Genomic DNA, 20,902 nt, shown 5'->3' on the forward strand with positions numbered 1-20,902 from the left:
TCCCTACTATACCTGCTATCCCACAGTCACACTCCCTTCCCAGAGACTATTATCCACTGTTACTATAGACACATCTCTCCCTACTATACCTGCTATCCCACAGTCACACTCCCTTCCCAGAGACTATTATCCACTGTTACTATAGGCACCATCTCTCCCTACTATACCTGCTATCCCACAGTCACCCTCCCTTCCCAGAGACTATTATCCACTGTTACTATAGACACCATCTCTCCCTACTATACCTGCTATCCCACAGTCACACTCCCTTCCCAGAGACTATTATCCCACTGTTACTATAGACACATCTCTCCCTACTATACCTGTTATCCCACAGTCACACTCCCTTCCCAGAGACTATTATCCACTGTTACTATAGACACCATCTCTCCCTACTATACCTGCTATCCCACAGTCACACTCCCTTCCCAGAGACTATTATCCCACTGTTACTATAGACACATCTCTCCCTACTATACCTCCTATCCCACAGTCACACTCCCTTCCCAGAGACTATTATCCCACTGTTACTATAGGCACATCTCTCCCTACTATACCTCCTATCCCACAGTCACACTCCCTTCCCAGAGACTATTATCCACTGTTACTATAGGCACCATCTCTCCCTACTATACCTGCTATCCCACAGTCACACTCCCTTCCCAGAGACTATTATCCACTGTTACTATAGACACTGTCTCTCCCTACTATACCTCCTATCCCACAGTCACACTCCCTTCCCAGAGACTATTATCCCCACTGCTACTATACACAGGAGTATGATAAAGCTTATGCAGACATCATGAGACTTTCAATGCAGTTTTCTAGAATTAAAATACAGAATGTAAGAGGAAAGAGCGTAAGCTCTTGTTGACCCCTATTGCTCATGGCACAGGCCTCTGGGAACAAAATGCCAGCAGCTATAAATAAAATAATTGCAAGTCTCTTGAAAAGCAAATTGCAGGGTTCAGACATTTCAGGTATTTAGGGACCTTCTCAGAGAGGAATAAGAGGCCAATTACGCAGCGGGCAAGATGCATTTTTTCCAGATCAGAGATTGCGGCCGCAATAAAATTGCAGCATTTTGTTTGAGGAGCTGAATCCAGAGGAGCCGGGAGAGCTGAAAGGGATCTTTATCTGGATGAATTAGCCGTCACTCTGAGATTTCCATCTCCCCGACACCTTGGTATTGGGGTGTCACGTGGGTTATATAACACCAGGCAGCCTCCTGCAAGTGGGAAATTATATCAACGCTCCCCTGATAAACTCTGCACTATGGCCAATAAAACTGAAATGGAAAAATGAACGGACAGAAATGTAATTATTTTGTAACTAATGTGTATTTAATCTCACATGCCATCTCCTGCTCTTAAAGGGCCACTCCTGTTCTAACTGTACTTCCTACAAGACTATAGTTCTTGCTGTATTTATACCTATAGGCAATTACCGGCTGTTTTTAGTTGGCCACACCTTCAATGATGTCAAGGGGACCCTGAGCATTTGTGGGTGGAAAAACTAGGGGATTCTGTCATTACTCATGATTTATTCAATACCTGTACTCCTTACTTAACAGAGCCCCCAACAGGCCCTAATCATTATTACACTAGTCACTTGGCCCCCTTTGGGGTCCAATGAAAAAAAGACCCAGGCACACATTGTCATGTTCTGATACAACTTGCCATGCCCAAAATACCAAGTCCCAACCCACAATCCACACCCAGTTCACTAAGAAGTTTCTCGAATTCCACATTTTTCATCTCTTTGGGCTCCCCTCTGCCATGGAACCCCTGTACTACCCTGATAGGGTGCAGGAGGCAGATTTTATCAGACTTATTTCCATTAGGCAAAAAAAATATCATTTCAATTGGTCTTCATTTCTTATAGTTTTGATTAACCTCCCAGTTCAGCCTATTTGCAGTCAGCAACTGAACATGCTGGTTGTCAGGGTCACTGACCCCAGTAATATATACAAATCATCTCTAAGACTTCATTATTATTATTTTTATTTGAGACTTATCTTTCTATTCAGACTCTTCACTATTCACCTCCCATTCTGACTGCTGTCTAGTTGTTAGGGAAATTAAGCCTTAGTAACTACATAGCAGTTAAAGGTACAACTCCGGCTGCTGCTGTTTAATAAAAAAAAATGTAAATGATTCAATTGAATGGCAATGTTAGAATCCTGCTTCTGTATTACAAGAAAGTCAATGTGACATTTGTGTAGCTAAATTCCAGCTCTGACCCCACCATTTGAGTGATCCGGTTACAAAAACATCTGTGCGAGTCCGGTGGCAAAGTGTTCTGAGAAAATAAACAAGGATTTGGGATTAATGCACAAGTGGATATCCATTGCCCCCAGGAAGATCTAACAAAGAGAAGCCACATAATCCCCTCCATCTGTAGCTTTCTGCCCTGCAGTGTTTGGGATAAAACCCTGTGATTTTAGGTTCTGCCTCCGCCGCACTCTCCATGCTGCTAAATAGTAATTATTTGGATCCACAGAAATCAGTTGGAATTTTAGTCCGATGTTTCAGGTAGGATGCACCGAATCCGGGATTCGGTTCGGGATTTGGCCAGGATTCAGCCTTTTTCATCTGCCTGGCTGAACCGAATCCTAATTTGAATATTCGAATTGGGGACAGGGAGGGAAATCTTTTTATACAAAATAAGGAAGTAAAAAGTTTTTTCCCCTTCCCACCTCTAATTCGCGTATGCAAATTAGGATTCGGATTCGGTATATGGATGAATCTTTCGCGAAGGATTCGGGCGTTCAGCCTAATCCAAAATAGTGGATTCGGTGCATCCCTAGTTTCAGGTAAGTACATGCAATCGCTTGGGAATGCCTAACCTGCCCTCCTCTGAGTGCACGTGAAGATCAAAGGCCTGGGGGAGCGCCGGGGGGACTGGTGACTGGCTCAGTCCAACCCCGTGTATAAATATTGGCTTGTGGGGTACAAAGTCATGGAGTGAAGTTGCTCCAGTTGCACAAGAACCCCAGCTATTTATTTGTTTAGTGCAGACAAACTATGACCTTGAGGAGGAAATGAAAAAGCACCAGGCGGTGGGGCCCCTTCCAACGGGACGTTCAATCTACGGCTTTTTACTCAGGGCGGCAGTGAATATCTAATCAATTGCTCTGCATTTAATGCACCCGTCAATATGATATTCCAGGACTATAAATCATAAGGAAAATGAATGGCGCTTAAATCAAATCCAGTGCGGCCATGTCAGTGTAGGCAATTAGGAATTATATATGATACTAATAGCGCTGAGATTTAGTGCTGGGGATTCAGCTGCTCCTTCCTGGTATTTATATACACTGAGTTTTATATCCAATCATTATCATATGTGACTGGAAAGTAAAGGATCTGCTGTATAGGATCCCACGTATGCCTTGTCTATATATATCTGTATTTGTGTCAGTGTTATTGATACTAGGCCCACATGAAACAAACAGCGACACTCTCCCATTCCTGCCTGTGGAGTGCACATCTATTTTATATTAATATATCAGGAAAAGAAACTTTAGACTCTGTTGTTAGGAAATACAACTTTCCATGCAGTTTCTGTGGAGTTTGCTTGGTGCTTCCTGTGTGTTGCCATAGCAACGAGGCCTAGCTGAGCCAGTGGGAAGGCCCAAGTCTGAATCCTGTCAGACATTTTGTTACTGTGTGAGGGGGAACTTTAGATTCTAAGAAGAGCTCAGGCAGGAGATATTGGGATAACCCCACAATGAGCCTGGATTCTCTGTTTGAGTACATTTTACTGACAGAACAGCAGGCCTCCGAGATGAACCGACACCTACCAGAGGGTGAGTTTAGAATTATCCCTATAAATCCAAATTCTCTGCAATGTGCACCGCAATACACAGTAGAACTGCTTCACGCAGGGAATCCATACACTGGGTCTGTGGAAGTGGCAGTCATTTTATTAGAATATTGGCTAATGTTACCACCTTACCGCTTTAATAGGATTGCCACCTGCCCGGTATTTTACCGGCCTAGCCGGTAAAACACCTGCAAAGGGCAGGGCCGGTATTACAAATTTACCGGCAATGTAGCTGCCAGTAAATTTGTAATACCCCTAACAAAAGCCCTCGGCCCGCCCCCAATCTGCTCAAAATCGACCTTTTTGCTGCCTTCTGGCCATCGCGTGGTATGGCCCAGCCCCTTTTACATCACAACCTGCCCCTTTTTACATCACGGCCCACCCTTTTGTTTTGGCAACCTCGCCAAACAAGCGGATCGTATAGTGTATGGCCACCCTAAGGCTAGCACTGGTATCACCTTGCGAATCATTCAGTTGCCTTTATTCCTGGGTGTCGTACCCAGCCCCTTAACATGAATTAATAATCAGGTCAATAATCAGCCAATGAGATGGCAAATCACAGTTTTTGAAAAAAAAAAAATTACATCCCACCTGTTATTTAACCCACCAGGTATCCTAGCCTGCAAGATAAAAATCCAGAATTTATGTTTGTGTAGGGGACCCATAAAGTTAACTTTCCCCCTCAGCAAGTCCTGGTCAGTATCCTATGCCCTGTTGGAGGGATGTACCCCCTTTTGGCCTAAGGGTAGTTTACCAGTTCCTGGTTCCATAGTGTGTATTTGGGGGCAACTTGTGCTCAGTATCTTTATTTACTCCATCATAGCAGGGGGAGAATCTGCCAGACTGATATGGAAGTAGACCACAGTACAGGACTCCAAACTCTAACCCCTTGAGGGTACAAGGACCCCGTAGCAAGTAGCAGTCTATGATCCTGTCATAGTATACCCCAGTCAGGTTTAGTGAGCAAGAGGACACTTACTGCAGGACAATATCTAATATAGCAGTTATGGTGTTTATACAAATTGTAGCCGAGAATGAGTAGAGTATAACAGTGCTTTATTAGCAGGCACAGGCAGGCATTACACAACAGTAACTTTCAATTTTTAAGCTGTCCAGTATGCACAGTATGTCTGAACACAGTGACATCTACAGGCCAAGCAGTGGTCTGACTTCTTTATTTTTGACTGACACACATGCCCTATAAAATTGTTGTACACTCACAGCATTTCTGAAATCCCCTCAAATGGAGTGTTAGCTCTGGTGTTAAGAAGGACAGAACTTGTGACTGGAAACTACAAGGTGCCTTTCTCTCAGCAATGATAACGGGAAAAAAAGAAAAGTTTTCACCCAGAATAAGCGTCTGGCGCATGAAACCCAATCTTTGAGCCATGGCCGCTCTCAGATAACAATCTATTCGCTGACCTCACATGTAAATATAGAATGCATTAATTACCCGTCAGCTAAATGACTTTGCTACAATAACAGATTTGATTAATTTGCTGCATTTATGATGCAGCAATATTTAGAAATGTTGCCCCAATGGCTCTGTTTTCATATGTATCCTTGGGCAATAGGTATACTCTCTGCCTGCCATGCATTGTGGGTACATAACCTGACATGCTGGGAAGTAGAAATGCTGTTAAGACAAAGGTCTTTTCTCTAGTTAACATACGGTAACTGCTCCACTATTTTATACAGATGGAGCTCATCTTACTGTAACATGTTGCACATTAAGCTACTAAGCTATGTGATCTGTGGGTGCCAGATTCATTAACTGTTTTCTCCATCCCTTCTATTCAGCAAATGGAATCTCTATAGCACAAGGAATTCTCTGTATTGATACCAACTTGTCCCAATTGCCTCCCTTCACTCTAGACCAGTGATCCCCAACCAGTAGCATGAGTAACATGTTGCTCTCCAACCCCCTGGATGTTGCTCCCAGTGGCCTCAAAGCAGGTTCTTATTTTTAAATTCCAAACTTTTCAGTTGGTCTTCTTTTTATATTTCTAATCGTCTTATTTGCCTTCTTCGTCATGGATTTGCCTATAGGATGGATTTGTTTGGTGGCAAATTGTGAATTTGTATCCTTTGATTAAGAAAGGGACTTCATTTTGGCATTTTGGCTTGTTATGTAACCTCTTTACAGCCCATATATATCACATTAAACTGACAGTTGGTTTTAGTCAAAGAAAAACACTGGGGCTCATTTATCAACACTTGGCAAATTTGCCTATTGGCTGTTACCTATAGCAACCAATCAGTGATTAGCTTTTTGAAGCCAGCTGCAAGTAGAAAGCAGCAATTTGAATGGTTGCCATGGGTTACTGCCCATGGGCAAATGTGCCCACTGTTGATAAATAACCCCAAATATGTCAAGGATTCCTATAATTATTAGGCAGGGATGAAGAAGCAAATGGCTGAAGAAGAGGAAAAGTTCATGAAAGAATTTATGGAGTTTAACAATAGCTATGGGCTGACAATAACAGAGACCTGTTGCTTAGAGAACAAGCCAAAGCTTAGATAGAACAGCTAGACATGGAGGCAGAGGCTCTGATAAATGGTGGTTATCATAAATAATCTAGGCACCTTGACTACCAGGCTAACTAGCTCCTCCTGAATGTCTTGCCCTTCTAGGATTAAGATGTGTAAGAACATTAACTGTTTGAATATGTTCACCCTCTTTGCAACAGCTCACTTCCACTTTCACGCTGGAAGGTCTTTGTTGTTCCAAATCAGCTAAAATAGCTCAGAATCCTATCTGGATACCTTTGCCAAGCATAAGGTGAAGACTTTTTGTATACCTCATGTCTGTTGTCTTTCTTGAATATCACACACTGCATAAATATTTGGTTCAAGGGACTGGCCCAAGATTGAATTGACCATTATAGAAAAAAAATCACTTCTTGAATCTGTCATCACTGTATCTGAAGAAGACATATCTTCATGCTCCATCATGCTGCATCTCTTTATGATCACAGAAGCAGGTGGCATTATATTTCCCTACTATCTCAACTGCCAAAGAAATAATCCAGTTGGTTGATCCCTCACATTTAAGTAAGAGGTCATCAATTGACAAAAGAGCCAGGGGATATAACTAAGTCCCACTTTGCACGCTGTCATATTACTTGGGTGTTAGTCCAACAGACTGCTAATGCAATTTGGCTATACATATCATTGGCCCAAGTCTTACCTGAAAACCTAGGGAGAAAAGAGAAGATGAAGCAAAAGTGGTAGAGGGTGAAAGAACAAGAGTTGAATATTGGAAAGCAGTAGAAGGCCTCCAGGATATCCAGGACAAATCACGTGTTATAACTGATAATAGATTGCCAGTGACATGCCTATAGAAACACTATATCATGTCACACAAATGTCACCTTTATTTAACGTCAATCCAAATTCCGCTCTGCAGAAAACATACATTCAGTCATTGATTCATAGAAGGAAAAAAGTTTCATGTTGCTTTGAACCAAATCATTCATTTAGCCAAGAAACAGTAAAACACACATTTCAGTTTGATTGATGATATTTATTTGCCTGACCTTGTCTGGATGTCATAGAAAGACAACTGTCAGTCACGATTAGCCCTGCTGTTATACCAGTCATTACAGTACAGTTGGGCCAAGGAATCCTCTCACCAACTACTCTGTAGTACCCTGTACTGTTATACCCCAGAGAGGCAATTAGTATTATACATACCTACTGTAGGAAGGTAATCCAATGCATTAACCACTTGCTGTATGAAAGTGTGTCCTGTTACACCTTGGACTTTGTTTAATTCTTGGGTGTCCCCTGGGCCTAACCTAGAAGGGTGCACAGAAATCTTGTTGGAAGTTCTGTACTGCACAAGTGCTTGCTCAAGGCCAATAGGTGATGTCTGGAAAACCAAAATACTTTTTTTTGTATGTCACTCCGTAAAAAGTACCCTGGGCAGGTCAGACTGGGCCGGCGGGACACTGGGAAAAAACCCAGTGGGCCCTGTACCTCATGGCCCCAGGTAGACCCGCTCCCCCGATTGGCCGCCCCAAAGAAAAAAATTATGTGGCTCAATACATTTGAGCATGCATGCAGGCGGGGGGACATATTTGTTTGCAAGTCGGGAGGGGGTCCGGGGACTGCTAGGAAGGCCCTTGGTTTTGCAGCCTGGTGGGACCTCAGTGCTCCAGTCCAACCTGACCCTGGACTGGTTTTTTGAAGAAGAGGAGCACCAGCCTGGGGTGCAGGGAAGCGACTAGACAGTCCCGATTTTGACAGCTCAACCCGCAGTCCCGGATTGTTATTGAAATGTCCTAACTTTCTCTTTGATCTCCTGTAATGAACAACCAGAAAGGGCAATTCCCTTTTATTAGCAAAACTTGCCAAATTTTGTAAAATGAACATGGCACTTAGGGGGTGCCGGTGCTATGGCCAACATATTGCTAAGTTGCCCAAAGTTTTCTCCAGAGGCAATTTCAGGCGACTAAGCAATATGTAGTTCATAGCACCAATGATTTCTATTATTTCAAATGGAGAGGCATTTTTGGGAGATTTGTCCCCCGCAGTCACGAGTGACAAATCTCCCCCTCTGCCATTACCCTAAGTGTTAGTATTTGTGTGTTGAGGTAAATTCAGTGTAGTAAGCAGCTCTATACCCCAGCAGGATTGTAGATACAGTAGGTTATCACACTACTTTGCACCGATCACTCACAAACAGGTTGTTAGCTGTGTATTGATTCTCTATTTTTACATCAGTGATCACAGCCTTTTTCAGGTTATGCACATTTTTTGGCTTCAACTACAAATATACTTTATTTACATAATCATAAGAGTTCTGCTTAAAAAGACAGATTTTGGTGCTGGGTCCAGTTCTGTAGAGAAATGGGAGTTTAGAGGAATTGAGTTGACACATTGGCTCTGCATGGGTTTATTAATATACAGTATGATATAATGTTGATGATAGAGAAACTGAATATTCCATGGGGAGAGTTGCCTCATTATCAGCTGTAATCAATGCAGTTATTAGCAGCTTCTTATATTCCCCTACGTGGGCTCTTTTATCTTTAGCAATTTATTATCAGTGATGTCCAACCAACTGGTGACTCTGCTAGACCCTTCTATAGCAATCGTTTGCACAGGCCTGGACTGGGAGTCAAAATAGGCCCTGCCATTCCAAGTACACAGAGGCCCAAACAGCCCCCTAATAGCCCACTGTTACTTTCTATGGAACCATACAGCAGCCCCTCTGGCATTTGCCAGAACTAGGGTTGCCACCTGGCTGGTATTTTTCTAATTCTAAACAGCTTTTCAATGCCCCTTCATTTTTTCTTTGTGATAGTTTTTGAATTATTTTGCCAGATTCTTCTGACTTTTTTCCAGCTTTCAAATGGGGGTCACTGACCCCCATCTAAAAAACAAATGCTCTGTAAGGCTACAAATGTATTGTTATTATTACTTTTTATTCCTCATCCTTCTTTTCAGCCCTCTCCTATTCATATTCCAGTCTCTTATTCAAATCAATATATGGTTGCTAGGGTAATATGGACACTAGGAACCAGAGTGCTGAAATTACAAACTGGAGAGCTGCTGAATAAAAAGCTAAATAACTCAATAGCCACAAATGAAAAATGAAAAAATGAAAACCAATAGCAAATCATCTCAGAATATCCCTATCTGCATCATACTTAACTTTACTTAATTTAAACAGTTAATTTTTAATTGATGGATGGTGCTGAAAATAAATGCCCAAGACTGATGTGCTCACACTAGATGAGTACTAAGGAGGGCAGTTTTGCTTTTTCGCTCATGTCGGGGGTATTAGAAAATTAACCCTGCAGTGTTTTTCTAGGGTCACAGATAGGGTTGCCACCTTTTCCAGAAAAAAATACCGGCCTTCCTTTATATTCATCTTTTTTCCCAATTAATAACATTGGGATCAGCCATCATTTTTACTGGCCAGGCCAGTAAAATACCGGCCAGGTGGCAACCCTAGTCGCAGTTGTTAAGGTTTTCTTTAACTGGTCACATACAAAAAGGGTTGTCACCTGGCCGGTATTTCCCAATGTTATTATTAGGGAAAAAAGATAAATATATAGGAAGGCCAGTATTTTTTTTCCCAGAAAAGGTGGCAACCCTAGATACAGATAATCTGGGAGAAAAAAGACAGAAAAACAGCAATAAATGCAAAGCAAATTGGATGGAGTGAACCAAGATGCTAATAAGTATATTGCTAACATTAAGGGATCATTAAAGACAGAGCAAATAAACAAGCATAAAGGCCAAAACCCAATCAAAATACATTTAAAAGGGCACATTTTTGTGGCTGTTAATCTAGTTGGTCTCTTTGGCCTAATTAGACCTGATTCTTCTCTGTATTGTTACTGGGATCACTCCAACCTGGGATTACTCCTTCCTACTCAGCTTGCTACTCTACTTTGTATTTCTCTGTTTTCTTTTTACCTTTGATTAGTATCTGTACAGCTTAGTGGTATCTTGTATAACTGGAACTCAACCAGCCCTGTGCTCTTGTGCAGTACATAAATCCGAAGCGATTCGTATGCCATCCCGCCGGTGATTGATATTGTTGCCCGTGGGAAGGCATTTGGGGAGATTAGTCACCTGCAGTAGAGAAGATTTTTCGCTGGGAGACTAATCTCCCTGTCTGCCACCACCCTAAAGGCACAAGAGGGTCATGCCTAGGGTCGAGCTTTATGGGGCTGCCCTCAGGTGCCTATATGGTTAATATAAACATGCATTGAAATAGGAATCTCCCCATACCACTACTGTAAACTTGAGGCTAAATTCAGCAAGGGGCATGTTCTTCTGCAGTCAGCAAATGTGCAATACAGAGGGGCCGAGCTCCGGACTTCAGGGTTACTGAAGAGTCTCCTATTGCAATCATATATATGTATATTTCATTTACACCAAATAATTCCTTATTGCATTTCCTCTGCCATTGTATTTCAGCCAGAAGAGAAGCACCCAACGCTGCCCTCGCACCACCTCCAATTCCCTTGAATGGGAAACTCCCGACCATGCCAGAACTAGGCATTAGTCTAAGAATCACTCAATTGAGTGGATTAATGAACTATCATTTCAAAATGCAAATATTAGCCTTTCTAGCCCTAAATCACGGCAGCTAATCCTTTTGTGTTTGATTGTAGCTCACAAGCACCCTTCACTTTCCCCTATAAAGAGACCTGAATGAACTTCCCTATTGCTCCGCATTTAATTGTAATATTTACATTTTAATCACAAGTGATACGTTTCTAACGAACTCCCGCATGCGGCTGACATTTACTTAAATCATTTTGTCCTCCGAGAGCGACTCACGTGGGGAAATAGAAATGATTTTTTCTCTCCTTGTTTTTATTTTCTTGAAGCCGGAGCTTCTTAATGACATCCGTGTGGGTGAGAAGGGCAATGAGACGAAGGGGGCGAGGGATAAAGGGCATCTTATCAGCAATCTGTTTATTTCCTAAGTTGAAAGATCCCATTTGGCATTCTTATATTCTCAGTAAAGGGGAAGGAAAGAAAAATGTCATTAATTTAGGGAACAGAAGCAAATGAATCCCCTCTCCTAATAAATCAAGCCGGAGAAAAAAGTCCATTGGAGCTGAACTGATGGTTTATATAGGCAACGCTTTGCCTGAGGGCGTCCCATCCACCTAGTTTTGAGAAATATTTGTAATTTAATTTTATGTTACGTTTTATAACTAAAAAATATCAATCTTCCGAGCAATATATTTCATGGCGTGTGAGTTTTTTTTTGTAATAACAGTGATTGTTGCTTGTTCCTACTGTATAAGTTAACTTTAGGATGAAATCTGGGGTTTATTTTAGCCCCACAGTATTACAGTATTTTATTTTTCTCATATTGCCTCCATGCTTCATCAGCCCCCAAACCCTAGCTCTTACTTTAACTCTAACCTATGGCAACACCTTAGTCCCCCAATAGGTACTCAGTAGGGATGGTAAATTCCATACACCCTATAAATATACAGTACCCATGTGGTCTTTCACTTTGGTGGAGCCGAGTTGGGCCGAAGTAGGCTGGCCAGTTACACAGTAGATAACAGATAAGTACTACTATAGTTTATATAAACAAGCTGCTGTGTAGTCATGGGGGCAGCCATTCAAGCACAGGATACACAGTAGATAACAGATAAGTACTAATATAGTTTATGTGACCATATAAAGACACAAGGCTGCAGGCTGAGTTATACAGGGAACTCTGAGTATCACTCATGTATTATAAGGGATGATGTACCCCCTACTGTAAATGATAAGGATATTAGAAGTCACTGAGGGGTTGTTTTGTGACCATATAAAGGCACAAGGCTGCAGGCTGAGTTATACAGGGAACTCTGAGTATCACTCATGTATTATAAGAGATAATGAACCCCCTACTGTAAATGATAAGGATATTAGAAGTCACTGAGGGGTTGTTTTGTGACCATATAAAGGCACAAGGCTGCAGGCTGAGTTATACAGGGAACTCTGAGTATCACTCATGTATTATAAGGGATAATGTACCCCCTACTGTAAATGATAAGGATATTAGAAGTTACTGAGGGGTTGTTCTGTGACCATATAAAGGCACAAGGCTGCAGGCTGAGTTATACAGGGAACTCTGAGTACCACTCATGTATTATAAGGGATAATGTACCCCCTACTGTAAATGATAAGGATATTAGAAGTCACTGAGGGGTTGTTCTGTGACCATATAAAGGCACAAGGCTGCAGGCTGAGTTGTACAGGGAACTCTGAATATTACGTATGTATTATAAGGGTTAATGTACCCCCTACTGTAAATGATAAGGATATTAGAAGTCACTGAGGGGTTGTTCTGTGACCATATAAAGGCACAAGACTGTAGGCTGAGTTATACAGGGAACTCTGAGTATCACTCATGTATTATAAGGGATAATGTACCCCCTACTGTAAATGATAAGGATATTAGAAGTCACTGAGGGGTTGTTCTGTGACCATATAAAGGCACAAGGCTGCAGGCTGAGTTATACAGGGAATTCTGAGTATCACTCATGTATTATAAGGGATAATATACCCCCTACTGTAAATGATAAGGATATTAGAAGTCACTGAGGGGTTGTTATGTGACCATATAAAGACACAAGGCTGCAGGCTGAGTTATACAGGGAACTCTGAGTATCACCCTTGTATTATAAGGGATAATGTACCCCCTATTGTAAATGATAAGGATATTAGAAGTCACTGAGGGGTTGTTCTGTGACCATATAAAGACACAAGGCTGCAGGCTGAGTTATACAGGGAACTCATCTATTATAAGGGATAATGAAACTGAATCAGAATGGAACTAGTACCAATTCCAGCAGGATAATCCAAATGACCTTTTTGGATAATTTCCCTATTTTCTTTCCTGTACTTCGCAGGGGCACAGGTTTGTTACGACCGACTCGGATGCTTCTCTGATACGTACCCATACACTGGGACTTTACAAAGACCAATTGCAAAATTACCGTGGTCTCCAGAAAAAATTAACGTCCAGTTCATGCTGTACACCCGGACCAACCAGAACAGCTACCAGGTAACAGGGTGTTGTATCGCCAGAGATTTCCGCAATGCTAAAGGCAAACTATATTAGTAATGACACAACTGTTTATATATTAGAATGAAATGCATTCCCTGTACATTACTGATGTTCTGCTCAGAGAAACTATACATTTAAACACTAGATACAAAGACTGAAAAAAGTCTCATTCAGGAAGTTTAACCTTTTGGGTAAAATTTGCTTTATTTCTATATGATCCAGAGGAAGGCACAAACTCCATGTGAAGCCTCTATATTTTGCTTCAGACAAGGTAAAACATTCTTAACCAACTCAAAGACAATTGATTGGACCAGTCCTTGGGACAACTTTGTTCTAAGAGCAAAATTTCACTTACCCTGTATTTTCTAAAGGGCCAAAAAGCCACCCAAGTCCTTATGTCTCCATCTCTCAGCTCCTTTAATAACGTCTCCTGCCCCAACAGATAATCAGCGCCACAAACCCCTCTTCTATATCATCATCAAGCTCTAGAGACAAAAAAATATTAAGATTTTCTTTCCGTTTCTCACAATGTCACCAGAAACACCACCAGTTTTTTAAAGTAGGTGGCGCTTATTGACAGAATAGGAGTCTAAAGGCCAACTCCAATACCTCTCTCATTGGCAGCTGCCTCAAAAACAAAAGAATTGCTCCCCCTGGCACCTATAAAAAATTCTGACTGTAGATTGACATGGTGAATATGAGTCTGACTATGCCAAGTGAACACAGACATTTTTTTTGGGTGGTGCTTAATAAAGTAAATGGTGTCCAATAGGAGACCAGTAGTGATACTTCTCATTGGATCAACAAACAGATGGAAACTGATAATTTTTTACAAAAACTTTTTGATTTTCCCTTATGTCTACACCAACTCTGACTATGATAAGAAGCCTGTTCTATAAAAACACTTTATTTATACTACTCTCTACTGTCTCTACCCTGATTTCCTAGGGTTGGACCCAGCTGAGCCTTGCTTCCAGAACACTCCCCCAGAAGTCAGGCTGGATATCTCCGATGCTGCTCTGGTTGATGTCATTCACACTGATGCTGGTCCTTTTATTCCAGATCTTGGTGAGTTCACTTTATTAGTTCATTAGCTAATACGTTATCCACCTACAAAGACACCTCTGGATGAGTGGCCTTAATACTGGGGCACATGTTCCTGGGTGCAACCAACCTACGGCCATTCAGGTTATTCTCTAGTTACTATTCATTCAACTGTAGGAATGTTGATAATATCAGTAACAATGGTCATTTGTTTCAGGTTTCGGGATGAGCCAAGTGATTGGCCACCTGGATTTCTTCCCTAATGGAGGAGTTCACATGCCGGGATGCACTCAGAATGTTGAGGTCCCAGATGTCACTGTGGAAGACGTGTGGAGTGGTAAATAAATACAAAGAGAATGAGGTCTGGGGATGGGGTAGAATGAGACAATGTTCTCTTGTGATTCCACAGCTAATGTTACCCTCATGGTGAACCTCAACCTCACGGTCCTGGTTCAGCTCTAGCCATGGACCTTCTTCTCCTCCTATATTTACACATCCTTACACTTGATCTAACTCAAGTGCACCAATCACAATTTAGAACACACCTCTCCATCCACACAGACAAACATTAGTCTCAGACATGATACAATTCCCATGAATAATAATGTCAAAGAAGAGGTAAAGACTGGGGAGAGGAGAAGAGGACACAAGGTGATAGGAGAACAAGGAAAGAAAATAGAACAGAAACAAGCCAAAAGGAAGAATGCAGGAGAAAGAGGCAAAGAGGGGAAAATTATATGAGAAAATGAAATGTCAAGTTACTTTGAAATAGACACCAATTATTAAGTCCATTTTACATTTAATTACTGCTGTCTATGGTGGAACGACATGTTAATATATTAGAGGGTTAGTTCCATCATAAAGGCTGATGGAAAACACCTTTGCATCTCTCCATACAGGTGGTATTGACTTTTTAACCTGTAACCATGAGCGTGCAGTCAAGTACTACACCGACAGTATCACCAGTTCTAACACATTCGTGAGCTTTCCCTGCACTAACTGGGAGACCTATGAGTTGGTGAGTGTTCTCCTTGAATTGTAGCAATGGGGTGAATCTCCCGTCCATGCCCCCATACATGATTCTAGCTGGCAGGAGGCATTGTGGAGATCATATATCTGCACCAGCTGTCTGCCCAAGTGTTGCCGATAAAAGCTCAGCAACAAACATAATACTAAAGAGATAAATAAGCTACAAATGACACTTTCATGTTTCTTCTAATAGGCGGTGCCGGATGCCCAAGGATGGGTCACTATGCAGACACATACAATGGCGTTACCTCTTCCAGCCAAGTCTTCTATCTCACCACCCCTTAAAAGCAGCTCCTGCCATAGTTACATCTGTACTAACCACAGCTCTAATTAAATGTTATTTTGCACAACGTTCTCTTGTAACTAGCTTCTGCTTGTTATCTCCTAAATACACTATGGCACCTCTGCAGGAATTTAATTGGGTTATTGTCCTGTTCTGGCACATCATTAGCTGCTCAAGAAGCAATCGTGGGGCATCTCACACAAGGTTATCCTGTCAGAATCCAACAAAGTCTGAGATATCTTCTCTGACACATAGGCAGACTTTTGTGGTCTTTTGTGGTCCCACCACCTAACTGTCCGATCAGTGTCCCTACTGCCCACCAGCTCCAGACCCTGCAAAGACCAACACAGGCATGGTGGGTGCTGTCTTGAGTGTGATTCTAGCCATGGCACAAACTGTATATTATGCCTGTGCCAGCTTGGAATTCCTCCTCTAGGTACTCCAAAAACATACAAATTGGTTTCTAAAAAACTGGCCCAAGTGTGTGTACATTTGATTGGACCTTATATTGTAAGCTCATTGGGGCAGGGGCTGATGGGAATGTGATAGGGACTTTAGATTGTAAGCTCACTGGGGCCGGGGACTGATGAGAATGTGATAGGGTGCTTAGATTGTAAACTCACTTGGGAAGGGACTGATGGGAATATGACAAGGACCTTAGATTATAAGCTCACTGGGGCAGGGACTGATGAGAATGTGATAGGGACCTTAGATTGTAAGCTCACTTGGGCAGGGACTGATGGGAATGTGATAGGGATCTGAGATTGTAAGCTCACTGGGACAGGGACTGATGGGAATGTGATAGGGACCTTAGATTGTAAACTCACTGGGACAGGGACTGATGGGAATGTGATAGGGACCTTAGATTGTAAGATCACTGGGACAGGGACTGATGGGAATGTGATAGGGACCTTAGATTGTAAGCTCACTTGGGCAGGGACTGATGGAAATGTGATAGGGACCTTAGATTGTAAGCTCACTTGGGCAGGGACTGATGGGAATGTGATAGGGACCTTAGATTGTAAGATCACTGGGGCAGAGACTCATGGGAATGTGGTAGGGATCTTAGATTGTAAACTGATTTAGGCAGAGACTGATGGAAATAGGACAGGGACCTTAAATTGTAAGCTTGCTGGGGCAGGGACTGATGGGAATGGGATAGGGACCTTAGATTGTAAAATCACTTTTGCAGGGAGTGATGAGAATGGGATAGGGACCTTAGATTGTAAACTCACTTGGGCAGGGATTTATGGGAATGTGATAGGGACCTTAGATTGTAAACTCACTGGGGCAGGGACTGATGGGAATGTGATAGGGATCTTAGATTGTAAGCTCACTGGGGCAGGGACTGATGGGAATGTGATAGGGACCTTAGATTGTAAAATCACTGGGGCAGGGACTGGAATTAAGGAATTAAGATTTCTGTAATAGAATATTAGACGACAGATATGAGTAATCAGATCCCTGTTCAGAATATTTTCTGGCAGACTTGCAGAGCAGAACGTTTTATTGGTGCAGTTGCTAAATGGACGTGTATTAAAAGTCTCTAATGTGCCCAACACCCGGCTCTGCATTTCAGTGGTTGGATCATTAATCCCATAAGAACCAGGAATGGACATTGTTCAGCTGTCTGTCTCGCTCACCCTGTTCCTCCACTGAGGCCACTGAGGTTTTATTTGGTTGTTATTTTTACTGCGTCTGAGTCGCCCTGTGTCCCCATAGGAAAGAATTGCTGGTATTTGGTTAAAACCAGGAAATATTTCACACATGTTGATTTTCAGCTCAGATTTCATTGCTCGGTTTGTATCATGGGGAAGATCTCTATAAACACTATTTCCTGGAGTGTTGAGCTGTGAGTCTGAATGGGAAAATTGCAGCACACAGGCCTTGCCATGGGAAACACTGGCTGCGCAGAGGAATACTGAATTTATCAGGAACGTAACTGCCCATGTCCGGGCTTGGGTGCAGGTCATGCATCTGGGCCCCAATCCTGATGTCGATTTGTATGCGATCCAACCGCCACCCCAGGGGGTGCAGGCCTGTTTGAATTGCACCCCCTGATCCCTGGTTGTTCCACCACTGATATTTATATTTAACATTACAGCGACCAAATATCTGCCTATTCACATAGAAATAACAAAGGTTTCTTCATTGCTGGGTGTAATATTATTATTTTGCCTCATTTCTGGGTCACTTACCCACAGCCCAGTCCATATTATTCCCTGTAATATTGTAATGAGGCAACAGAGAAGAAACAAGAGTAGACACTGTATCATTTTCCTATAAAGGAAACAATATGTCGCCTTCTGGGTAAGAAACATTGTCAGTTCTAGTTACTTCCAGTCCAGTCTCCGGCGTGCAAAGCATGATGGGAAAGATGGAAACCCAATAGCTTGGGGGATTCCAGTTCAACAGGTTCTACCAATGGAAGGAGGGAAGGTTGCAGGACAAACCAGATATTGGAGCTCCACTATGTAAAGTAGAACGTAGCTGGAGCTATAATAACAGAACCCCAATACACAGGCCCCAATAGTGTCTTCCTGATCTGACAAAGACACAATCCTCAAGATAACATTTCATATAAATGCTAATACAGGTATCACTGAGACCCCATAGTCCATCATCTCAGCCTCTGCAGAATCCACCCAATAGAAATGATTAAAATGATCTCAGAGGATACCCTCAGTGCAAAATGAGTTAATTAGTTTGAGGAGCATTATTGATATTACCCCAGGGTGCTGCGGAATACAGGGGGTACATTGTCCATACCCCCAACATTTTGAAAATAGTGTTGTGCTCCCATTTTATGGCCAGGCCCCCTAATTACCATGTCCACTTTACAAAATTTGGCAGGTAATGGAAACTTTGTAAACATTTTTGGGGGTTTTAGGGTCATATTTTGTGTTATTACAGTTTTGGTAATGAAGGTGAATTTGCCTTTAAGCTGCAGGTCACAGTTTCCCCAAGAGCCATGCTTATCTTAAATTGTTACAATTGTTTATTTGCTTATCTTAAATTGTTACAAAAGTATCCAAGTGCACCTGCCACGTATTCTGGGCTCTCTGCCAAAGCCAATTGAGTTAGAAACTTTGTATCTTTTTCTGGCTGTTCAGTGCAGGCGATCAAAGAGAAAGCCGGGACATTTTAGTAACAATCCGGGACTGCGGGACTGTCCTGTGAAAAGCTGTACAGTTGGGAGGTATGAATTGTCCAGACTGCGGCTGTTGCATTTAGTGTGTAGCCCCGTGGTCTTTAAAGTGATTTTTCCTCAAGTGCTTATGTAACTTGTATTATATAACATTGTAACAAAGAATAAAAAAACTCCAAGTAACAGCCCCTACTCCTTCACTTACCCAACCACATAGAGGGAACAATACTCCAATTCCTCCTCCCTGGATCCATCAATGTTACAGATACTCCCTGAGTATCGACCAATGCAGATGAAGACAAGTAGTCATCCTCATCCCTAGTAATAATGGATTCATGTCTCCCCAGTACTTATTCATGAGTTTTAGGGTATCGAAATCTTAAACTGGTGTAAATCATCATCTAATGTTCATTCAAGTGATTTGTACAGCAAATAAATAATCAGTAAATGAATAAAGGGAAGAAACATCCCAGGTGGCCCATCCATATCCCTCATATAGATGTCTAGTCTTGTCACCAGTGGGTGCAAATGGGCATCAGCTCATATTGGGTGAACATATCCCTGAAATGATGGGTCGTCCTAAGGGTGGTCTAGTTCCCTTATAGACATTTGGAAGGTAGGTAGATGTACTGATGCTTTTAGGAACCACATAATCCCAGGTAACTGTGTCAGACAAACCTTTTTCCAAGTGACAAATAGGTATCATATTAATATTTTTATTATATATAAATATTAATAAACAAAAGAGAATGGCCTCCCTTATTGATCAGATTTCTCAAATCCTCGATTTTTATAGGTTCCAGATTCTAAAACCACAATCGATTCCCCTTTATCTGCCCTTGAGGAACCATCTTGCTCCACCATTCTACTGCCAATATCTCTTCTTCTGTCTCATTCCCAGTTTCTATACCACCCAGAGTGTCATTATTATATCCAGTGTCGGACTGGGATGCCAGGGCCCACCAGAAAACCTTAGGCCCACCAAAAACTTCCAAACTACTATACCTCCTTTCCTCACTCAACCTCTTTATTCTCCTAGTCTCTTTTCTCTACATACTATACTATATTCTTCCATTATTAAGCCTCTTTGTTCTCATAAAGAAATAGGGAATGACCATGAAATAGGCCAAATTGTTAGAAGCAAGAGGCCCACTGACCCCTTGGCCCACCGGGAGTTTTCCTGGTATCCCGGTGGGCGAGACGACACTGATTATATCATTCCCAAACATCTTCTTCAACTCTTGAAACTGTCCTACCAATGCACCTCTATTCTGAGTGGGGTTTCTCTTGTTTTTGAATTTGGAACTACTTATCTTGGCATCTCTGCCCCTGGCACTGACCTATAGCCGTTATATAGTGAATAAAGTACCCCCTTTTGTAAAATATAGGGATATTATTAGTTACCGAGGAGTTTCATGACCATCCAAAAGTATGAGGCCGAAGGCCGAGTGTTTTTATACAGGTCATGGAACTCCGAGGTAAGTTCTAATACCCTCATATTTTACAACTGGGGGTACTTTATTTATTATAATACACAAATTTCAGTGAGTCATGTGACAGAAATGACATCAGAACTCACCGTTTATAACTGATGACATCAGAACTCCCCGTTTATAAGGATATAATTTACAGGATATTCATGGCTTTTGTGTATTATATATTTATACATTTCTTTCTCTTATTCTCTAAAATGTCAAATTCTAGTTCTCTCTTTTCCCCCGGGTGGAGTCATGCAGGAGATCACATTGTTCTATCTCCTTCTCTGTTGGCTTCACATCCGCCTTTCTAGCCACACACATTCATGTTTGAGTTCCATCATGAGATCCATTCATTTGCATGAACAATCAATTTTGATTTGTTATTGACAATTTAAAAAAAAAAATCCAAACAAACATATGTTTTGCTATAGGTGGACTGCCTTTAAGTGATGTCAGCCAATCAGCCAAGCAGTGTATAGAAGCTCCTTGTAGCCCATATAAGCCATATTATATGCTCCTAGTAAGGGTGATAGTAAGATTCCCACTCC

At 41.9% G+C, this 20,902-nt stretch overlaps 1 protein-coding gene across 1 annotated transcript; it reads left to right on the forward strand.

Moving 5' to 3' along the window:
- Positions 1-3,732: 3,732 nt before the first annotated feature.
- LOC121396347 (pancreatic triacylglycerol lipase-like) lies at positions 3,733-15,792 on the forward strand. Its single transcript, XM_041571187.1, has 5 exons — positions 3,733-3,811; positions 14,321-14,440; positions 14,634-14,753; positions 15,316-15,434; positions 15,639-15,792. Exons 1-5 carry the CDS (start codon positions 3,733-3,735, stop codon positions 15,777-15,779), a joined length of 579 nt encoding a protein of 192 aa, XP_041427121.1. The 3' UTR covers positions 15,780-15,792.
- Positions 15,793-20,902: the final 5,110 nt, after the last annotated feature.

Source organism: Xenopus laevis, chromosome 7S (genome assembly GCF_017654675.1).
Source record: "Xenopus laevis strain J_2021 chromosome 7S, Xenopus_laevis_v10.1, whole genome shotgun sequence".
Lineage (NCBI taxonomy): Eukaryota > Metazoa > Chordata > Amphibia > Anura > Pipidae > Xenopus > Xenopus laevis.